We start from the raw sequence: 9601 nt of genomic DNA, 5'->3' as shown, positions 1-9601 counted from the left end.
CGACTGTGGCGCGAACCCACGCGGCTCAGGGGGAGGAGGCCGGCCGAGGGCGGGGGAGCGCGGGGAAGGAGGGGTGCGAGGACGCCCGGGCTGGGTTCCAGGTCCGCGACCAGGCCGTCTGCCCCGGGACCTTGGTCCCCTGCTCCCTGACCTTGTGCCAGGGGACTGGGAAGGTCGAGTGCCCGCCCCGAGTTGGCGCGTCAGGAGGGAATGTGGCTGGAGTGAGAAAGAGGTGAGAACAGGCGGGACCTAGGTTTTTTTTTTTTTTTTTTTTTTTGCAAAGAAACCACCAATTTCTAGGGCCATTCCCTTCCTTTAATCCTGTTTTTCTGCGCGGCGTGTGTGTGTGTGTGTGTGTGTGTGTGTGTGTGTGTGCGCGCGCGCGCGCGCGTTTCTTTACTTTCAAGCACATTTCCATTTTTAAAGCCCGGAGCTGGAGAGCATGCTGCCGCGCGCGGGGCCGGGCAGAGGTGGGGACCCCCGTGGCGGTGTACAGCGGTGGGAGCTCCCCCCGGTGCAGAAGTGAGCGACTGCGGCTTTAAGGAAAAGGCCGAGGGCCGGCGGGGAGTGGGAGTTAGGGACAGGGGAGGGGTGCGAAGAGTAGGGGTGCGGGGAGGAGCCCTGATGTAAGAATGTTAATGAGAGGCTCCCCTAGCCCAGCCCCCACCACTCCCCACCCCCACCCTCCCCACCCGCTGGAAATACAAGCCCGGCCTGGGCGCGCCTTGTGTGGTAACACGCTCCGCCGCTGCCACGCTATTTAAACGCGGGTTATGGATCCAGGAACCGGCGCGAATCAATGAGATCAAACGCGAGGGAGATGCACCGTCAATTACAAGCACTTGGACAAGTCTAACTTTTTCTTCTTTTACAAATACGCTTTCAAAAGCAACCTTAGCAACGCCCAAATAAGAAGCCACCTCTAAGCAAAATATTATATGTAAAGGGAGGGCGAATATATATATTTATAAAAAGTATATATATAAATATATTATAGGCATACAGGTTTACACCCGGTGAACTTTTTCTTTTTCTTTCTTCTTTCTTTCTTTTCTTTTTCTTTTTCTTTTTTTTTTAAACGAGTGGCATTTGCAGAGGAAGACTCTTCTTCTCTGTCTTTTGGCGAGTTAGTGAAGGGGGTATTCTGTTTTCTTAGAGCGCCCAAGGGGGCGCAGGGACCTCGGAGAGAAGAGTGGGGAGGAAAGAGGAAGGGTGGGTGGGGGGCAGAGGGCGAGTCCGCAGCGAGGGCAGGCGCTTTCCTGCGGCACGATGCCGTCGCTGCTGGTGCTCACTTTCTCCGCGTGCGTCCTGCTCGGTTGGGCGTTGCTGGCCGGCTGCACGGGTGGCGGTGGCGGCGGGGGCGCGGGCCCGGGCGGCGGGCGCCGGGAGAGAGAGGCGCTGCAGCCGCAGAAGATCGAGGTGCTGGTGCTGTTGCCCCAGGACGACTCGTACCTGTTCTCCCTGGCTCGGGTACGGCCGGCCATCGAATACGCGCTGCGCAGCGTGGAGGGCAACGGGACCGGGCGGCGGCTTCTGCCACCCGGCACACGCTTCCAGGTGGCCTATGAAGACTCCGACTGCGGCAACCGCGCACTCTTCAGCCTGGTGGACCGCGTGGCGGCGGCGCGGGGCGCCAAGCCCGACCTCATTCTGGGGCCAGTGTGCGAGTACGCGGCGGCGCCGGTGGCCCGGCTAGCGTCGCACTGGGACCTACCCATGCTGTCGGCCGGGGCACTGGCGGCCGGCTTCCAGCGTAAGGACACGGAGTACTCCCACCTCACGCGCGTGGCGCCGGCGTACTCCAAGATGGGCGAGATGATGCTCGCCCTGTTCCGCCACCACCAGTGGAGCCGCGCAGTGCTGGTCTACAGCGACGACAAGCTGGAGCGGAACTGCTACTTCACCCTCGAGGGGGTCCATGAGGTCTTCCAGGAGGAAGGGTTGCACACGTCCGCCTACAATTTCGATGAGACCAAAGACTTGGATCTGGACGACATCGTGCGCTACATCCAGGCCAGTGAGCGAGGTGAGCAGAACCTAACCGCTCTCCGCGGATGTCCCTACATGCCCGACTGCTCCTCTGGGGACCCCATCACCCCCTGCGGCACTGAGCACCCGGGGAGGGCGCGCGGGCAGGGACTCGCCCGGGTGTGCGTTGTCTAGCTGCGATGACCTTTGACCATTACCCACGGCTGCGGTGGGGTGTACGCAGAGGGTCCTGGGGAGGTGGTGGAGCTTGGGGGAGGGGCATGTGAACCCGCAGCTCGCTAGTGCCTTGGTCCAACAGGTGCTGTCAAACCTCCTGGGTTTTTTCTTCCTCGCTTCCCTGACTCCGACGCCGGGCTTGTGGTTAGGGGCTTACCACGGGTGCCCTGCTCCAACCGGGCCGATGACGAGGCGGAAAGAACTTGTTACCAGGTCTTTTCCCGATGTGCGCCCCCTCCTAGTGCGGAAGCGTACGCTCTGCAGCCGACGCGCCGCCTCAGGGTCTGCTCCGGTCTCCAGGTTTCCCGGCTGCTCCTTCCACAGATCTTTTAAAGGCTCATTGTATCGCCCTTCTCATTCCTTCCATGGCCCCTCCAGCCCCTTATGAACGGGCTTCTGTAGTTTCCATCACAAATGCCTCGCAGTGTCTGGACTCTGGCGACACTCACTGCCCCCCGGCGCGTTCGGCATCACGGGTCTCTAAAGCGCACACAGCTAGGCTTTGCGACAGCGCGCGCAATGGAGAAGCGGGCGCTGAACCTCCTTTCCACATACTGCTCCCCCCACCCCCCGCAGTTTTCTCCGCGGGTCTGTGGGGGTTTGAATACCCACCAAACTGGCCAAAGAGCTCAAGGTTGAGGACAGTGGCTGTGGCTATAGGGCATGGGAGGAGAAGCGGCTGGTCACGGATACATAATCGCGGAAGCCCCCAGCGCGGCTCGTTTTACTGCATAGTAGACCTGCGTGAAGGCGGGCGGAGATCCCCAGCACAGCGCAGTGCCCTCCTTGCCAATGTCAGGTTTGGGGTGCGTAACGCTCGGGGAATCCCGCCTGGCGCGCACGGGCCTCGATTGTCAGAGGTGCAATCCCAGCAAGGCTTCCCACTACCCCACGCGGGGAGACGCCAGGGGAGCGCGGCCGAGCCAGGCGCGGGGCTAGCCCGCGACTTGGCACAGCTGGGCACCTGGGCGCTGGCTGTGGGAGACAAGCGCAAGCGGAGGCAGGGGCCTCAGGAACAGGTGAGAGTGGGTAAAGGCTCCAAGGAGGGTGGCGCTGCGGCCACCCCCCTTCCCAGTTTGGTCACCTTGGACTCGGAATGAACGCGCTTTTTAGAGCGAAGAGGCGGGAATTGTTGACAGCGGGGATGCGCGGCCAAGCTTTGAGCGCAGTTCGAGCTCCAGGCTTGTGTGCGCCGAATTCCTGCCAGCCAAGCAGGCAGGGCGCCGGCTTTGCTGATTAGGAAAAAGGGCACTTGTATCCAACGGCTGCGGATTCGCCACGCCGGGCGATAGCCGGGCCACATCTACTTCTCTCCCACTCCCAGTCCCCAGGTTACTGCAGACCCCTGCAGGCCTCGGGCTGCCCTAGCCCCCCCGAATCTGATTCTTCAGCTCTCGGCTTTCGAGGGCCTGGCGCTAGGAGTTGGAGACTTCCCAGCTCCGGCTGGGGATGGGGTTGTGTCCCTCTACCGGCGAGGTCCGCGATCTGCCGACGCGTCTGTGCTGCCACTGCCCTGAAGGTCTCAATGCCGGCAGTGACCCCCTGCGCACGTGGCCTGGGATTCGTGGTCGAGGCCAGCCCAGGAGAGGGCAGATTGAGGCCACCGGGGGCCTCTCAGCCTCACAATGGTGTGTCTGAGCCGGGGGTAGGGAGAGCTGTCAGGGCCCTGGTGGGCTCGGGGGCTTCAAAGAGCTGGGGCTACAGTCTGCTGCTGCTGATTATTTTTATAATTCCAAAGCCTCATAGTTGTTCCCAAGCCTCTTTCCTTCCTTTTCTTTTTTTTTCTTCCAAGTTTGAATTTAGTGATGAAAGTTTGCTTGGCTGACCTGTGTGTTTTACAGGTGATAAGTTAACTATTCTTACTCTAAAATATATTTCCAACAGTGACTTGGCAGATGTTCAGAAATGTAAAACTAAATAACTTCTCCCCTAAGCCCTCCTCCCTCCCTGGAAATTCCCTGCTCTCAGGAGAGAAAGCTGCTTGGTTACAAAGCTCTCTCTGGGGGTCTTTTAGTTTTACTGATCACCTTTATTTCACCATAAATGGTTAATGGGTTAAATAGGGATCCAGTACAGGGATCTAGTGGAATTTGAATTTTCAGAGCTCTTGGCCTGGCTCAGGCATTCACTGCCTAGGGAGCTTGGGCTGCTATAATCCTCTGTACCTCAGGCTCCTCAAGTAAAGTGGGGTAGTTGGGGCACCCCCACCTCGGGGTTGCTGGGAGGATTAAATTAGCTAACATACAGGAATGCCCTGAAACAGTGCAGACGCCTACTGAGTGCTCAATAAGCCTAGGTTTTATTACAGTTGTTATAATTATTTTATATATTTGGTGGTAATCTCCTTTACCAGAAGGTGAGGCCATGCCATGGGGAGAGAAGCCTGGAGTGAGAACCGGAGCCTCTGGAACTGATGGCTGCACTCAGCTGCTTCAGGGCCTTCCAAGTTACTTACTTTCTCAGAGGCTTAATTTCCTGCTCTGTGAAACTGAGGTGGGATGAGAATCAGGCATCTTCAGACTGGTATTTGGTGGTTCTGATTTCTGCTCACTCAAGTGTAAAATGGAACTGTTTTTGTTTTCAAAAAGTCCATATTAAACATCATAGAACTAGGGAGATTTTCCTCTCCCTCTTTTGGAGATAATGTTTTTAGCACTTTTTTTGGACTTAAGTTCACCTTTAAAATCAGATCACAAAAGTTTGTATCTCTTAAGCGGTAAAACTGATAATGCTACCATCTCTGATAATAATATGACTAAAATTTCATTTGGCTATGTGTGTGCTATAGAATGAAAAACTGAGGGGTATTACTTATTCTTCTTAGGGATGTGCTATCAAAAGTCGATAATTAACATTTTTCCTCTCATGTCTTTAGCCAACATACATCACTAAAATACACACACCTGAGCATATATTATTTTTAAAAAGTCAACTACTGACCTCAATATTCTATACTCAATGATAAATTTACTTTTAAAAAGGCAAGTTTAAAACTAAACATTGTTTTCAAGCCATAAGAGCCAGCAGTTGTTTTGTCTACATATCTCACAAGCTGCAGAACTAGAAGTATTGTGCACACAACATTTTTGTATGAAGAACTGTAGTTTTATCTTTTTAGTTATTAATATGTCATCATTCTTGGCCTGCATAACAACTGTAGCGATAACAGTATTTACTCAGTACAAGGGTCATTTATTTTTAGAATTAGGCTGGGGTAAATGACCGGGTGGTTGATTAGCAGAGTGTCTAAGCAAAGAACCCATGATAAGTATAAAATAACTAATGCACAAAATACACAGCAGGGAGTAAAAGAAACATTGTAGCCTGCATTGTAGAAATTCTGAACACCTTTGGAATAGCTGGAATTTTGTAAACAACAAAAATAAAGGTGCAATTTCTATTTTACAAATGAAACCCATGGCTTATGTAGAGTAAAAACAGCCAGAGAGAAACATTTTTTTATAAAGAATAGATTTTATTTTTATGAAAGTTATACAGCTACACAGTTTAAAAAGTCAGAAAACTACACAAGTCTTATTAGGAGCAAGAGTTTCCTATCTCCTGCTCCCCATTTCTCACTTCCCAGAGGCAACTATTTTCAACTCTTGCAGCTGTTTCTGTAGGTATTTGACTTCATACCTCTAAATAACATTATTTTTTTATTTTTTTTCAGGTTTATGTCTTATTTCTTGCCATCCAAGGGGAAGATAGTGATTTAGTTCTCTTCTACTGCCTGTTAACCACACACTCAAGCTTCCCTTCCAGTCATCCTTTCAATATGATTGTGTCAGTTTTTTTTTTTTTTTTTTTTTTTGTTTTGGTTAGGTCAGTATTCAGTGTTTGTATGATTATTACCTTCTAAATGCTATTTGTAGCTGAGCCCTACTTGTTCTCCTTGGGGTTAAAAAATAGTGTCTTCTTGTTTGTTTGCTTATTTCCTATGAACTTATAACTAAATCATCTACCAATTCTCTATTTTAAGCCTGCTGAGTTGCTCCAGTTTGGTTATTTTCTAAGCATGCCACATAGTTGCCACTCTGGCTTCTTTCTTCAACATTCTTCTGCAACTATCACTTCTCCCTCTTGAGCTAGATCTCTGTGTGTTCATCTTTCTTGGTTTATGCCCTTCTTTTGGTGGAGCACATCCTTCAGGAGCTTTCTGAGAAAGAATGGATGAGAGCCAATGTCTGAGACCTTTCATGACTGAAAATTTCTTCTTCCTACCCTTATACATAATTATAGAATTCTAGGTTGGAAATCATTTTTCCTCAAATTTGAAGAATCGCCATCTACATTCCAGTGTTGCTATTAGAAAGCTTGATTTGATTTGGATTCTTGACCTAATGTTTGCTCTCTGCTTTTTTTTGTTTCTTGTAAATTTTTAGAGTCCCCCTTTTGCTCCCAGTGGTTTAACATTTCAGTACTTTTGTGCCCGTATTTTGCTCTATGCACTTTAGGGTATTGAAGGGTAAGTGTCTTCAGTTCACAAACTCATGTCTTTTAGTTCTGGGAACATTTCTTAAGTTATTTCTTATATCTCCTCATTTTCTCTGTTCTCTCTTTCTAGGATTTGTTCTATGTGGATGTTAGACTTTCTGATTTGAGACTCCGTTTTTCTTATCTCTTTTCACCTATCTACCACCTGTCTTTAAAAAAAAAGTTCCTCTTGCTTAGATATTTCTTCCCAGAGTTACTACTGAATTTTAGTTTTAAATGTCTACTGTCATATTTTCAGTTTGCAGCACATGGCGTATCTTGCTTTGCTTCCATGGAATAACATCTCTTTTCCCTTCTAAGTTTAGAATTAAGTAGAAGATGGATGTAGGAGTCAGATGCAGAATGTGAAAATATATTTTTTATTATTGATACAAACCTATTGCAGAACATGGGTTTAGATCTATTGCCAAAAAGGGCCTGCCTGCTATCATCTCTCCCCAGAATTAGGCGGGGTCATCCGCGACATCGCAGATAGTGCTACAGAACCCCCCCCAGGACAGGCCCCTTACTATGGGGCAAAAGTTGTCCATAAGGTGTGCTCTCTGCAAGCAGACAAACCCCAAAGAGCAAGAAAGAAAGGGCTGAGTTCAGTATGCCCAGTTTTCTCTTCCAGACTCACCAACAGACGATTCCTCCTTTTCCTCTGGGGGATGGGGGATGGGAGGGTGGGAGAGTCGGGGGAGAGGGATAAATGAAGGCACACTGGGAGATGAGGAGTGTCCTTCCGTTAGAAGTTGCTCCAAGTGGAACGCTGAAACAAGGGAAAGGGTCTCCCCCTAAAACTCAGGTATGCTCGCTGGATGGTTTTGGGGTCTCTAAATTGACTTCTCCAGCCACCCCTTTGCACTTCTCTCTGCTGTTCTTACAGTGATCGCAAGAACGTGTTGCAACAGGGAGAAGGCACTTACAGAAGCACTGTAGGAATCAGATAGTGGAGGGTGACACAGAACTCACAAGTTCTTTGGCAGGGAGGAAAAAATAGAGCAGAATGATGAAAAGTTTATCCAGAAACTTGGAATCACACCATCATTTCCTCTTTTAAAAGTTTAAATTTGACCAAAAAAGTTAGTATTTATACATTTAAATATATATTTAATATACTGAATAGATATTTAACTATTTATATATTTAAATATACTTAAGTACAGCAGAAATTACCTTCATTGACCTGCACTTAAGCAGTTTGCAGGATTAGTTGATGCTCTCCTTTTCTCTATAAACTTCATTGGCAGTCGGTAACACTGGTAGCAGTATACTTCTCCCGAGTTTGACAGCACATTTCTCATAAATCTGTTTATACCAGTGGTACTTATAAGTATGCAGTTTAATTAGTTATTATGTAAACCGATGAAACATGAGTAAGAAGAGAAAGCTGTTTTAGTGAAAACTATTTTAAACCTTACAAAAGATTGTATAAAGGCATGTTGCTAAAAATACTTGCTGTTGAATCAGGCATGAATGAAAAAGCCATAAGAGATTAGGGAACAGCCTACAAATCTAGAAGGACTCTGCATTCTGACTGCTCGGCCACTGTCTTTAAGTGCTTGGTCCAATGTAAACTAGGTGATAAGGTGCACTATGGGTTTGTTTTACGGAAGAAAAACAATACCTGGCCCATGTAGTTGGGAGTTAGGATTTCCTTTTGAGAGTTGGACCACACTGTCCACACAAAACAGGTGAGATCTAAAATAATTCCAGCCTGCTCAGATAGGCCCAGTGCTGCTTTGGGTCACTCTTGTTTAGTCCAAGTAGGTACTGACATTTAGAGAAAGAATGTGTCCATCAGAAGGGGCTGGTCTTGGTGGTGATGTGGAAAGAGAGAAGATGGGCCAGGGCTGTAAAAATAGAAAAGAAGTGACAGAGAGGCCAGTGTTGGGCATAGCCCATCCAGGACTTGGGGAAGCTGGTGCTCTGGCCTGAGGATACAGCTTATTTGGGCCTGGACAAGGTGTAGCTCTTAGGTGAATGCTTAAGGTTATCAAGTCCTGATGCCTTTGGATGCCTGAATCCTCCAGCTGACCTCTCTGATTCTGATTTCATTATAACATCCTACTGCTTATAACTTGGCTCCTCAATTAGCACACCCAGGTCTATGTTGACACAAACATGTCTGTGACCATTTTGGTCCTCATTGAAATTAACCTTCATTTCAGATGATCTAAAAATATCTGAGTTAGGTTATTGGGACTCTCCTCCCCAAGCAATGACTCTACTCTTTGTGTGCTGACAGAATCAGGTTCTGTGGTTGGGGGTTTAGAGCCAGACTTTAGACTATGATCAATTGATCAAAAACTGATGAAAGCTGCCAGTGGACAGTCAGCCAGAGCTTCCTGGACCCTCCTGGATATGCCCATCCTTGGAATCCACAGTCTTCAAACTTGTCCAGCCTCAGAATTCCTTATTGACTATTTTGTGGGACACCTTGGCTCTTTTGTCATTTAAGGGACTAGAATTGAATCGGAGCTAAAACAAGCGAATAGGTCATAATGAGTAATGAGTTTCTTCTAAAGCTTCCTTAGTGAGACATCTTGGAATTTGACTATCCCAAATATATAACTATATTCCCAGGCACAAACAACACCTAGTCCCACAGTTATAAATCTTTCGGAGTTTTGTACTGTTTTAAAAACTTGCTCTGCAGAGCTTTTACCCTGTACCTTGAGCCCTTTCGTCGTAAGAAATGTCAGAGTCATGATCTAACACTCGGAATTAACCTGTGCGGTACACAAAATGTCAACAAGCACCTGGCCCCGCATGCAGGTTGCCAAGGCAGCTTTGGCACAGCCTGAAGTTTGTTCTGCATCTTTCAGCACCCATGCTTCTACAAAGAACATACACATCGCGCAGGGCTGGCACGCATGGTGATAAGGTGGTGACGGCACCCAGGCCTCTCCTGGCC

General features: G+C 48.7%; 1 protein-coding gene across 2 annotated transcripts in view; it reads left to right on the top strand.

Annotated features, from left to right (window-relative positions):
- The first annotated feature begins 707 nt into the window (after nt 1-707).
- The window catches only part of NPR3 (natriuretic peptide receptor 3), a 59633-nt gene continuing 50739 nt past the window's right edge, over nt 708-9601 (top strand). For both annotated transcript variants that reach the window (XM_057709544.1, XM_057709543.1), the window contains exon 1: nt 708-2026. In XM_057709544.1, the coding sequence (XP_057565527.1) occupies nt 1270-2026 (757 nt within the window). In that variant the 5' untranslated portion in view covers nt 708-1269. The remainder of the gene's footprint in view (nt 2027-9601) is intronic.

This window comes from Hippopotamus amphibius, chromosome 15, assembly GCF_030028045.1.
Source record: "Hippopotamus amphibius kiboko isolate mHipAmp2 chromosome 15, mHipAmp2.hap2, whole genome shotgun sequence".
Classification (NCBI taxonomy): domain Eukaryota; kingdom Metazoa; phylum Chordata; class Mammalia; order Artiodactyla; family Hippopotamidae; genus Hippopotamus; species Hippopotamus amphibius.
The sequence above is the reverse complement of the archived record's forward strand: the minus strand, read 5'-3'. Positions and strand labels throughout refer to the sequence as shown.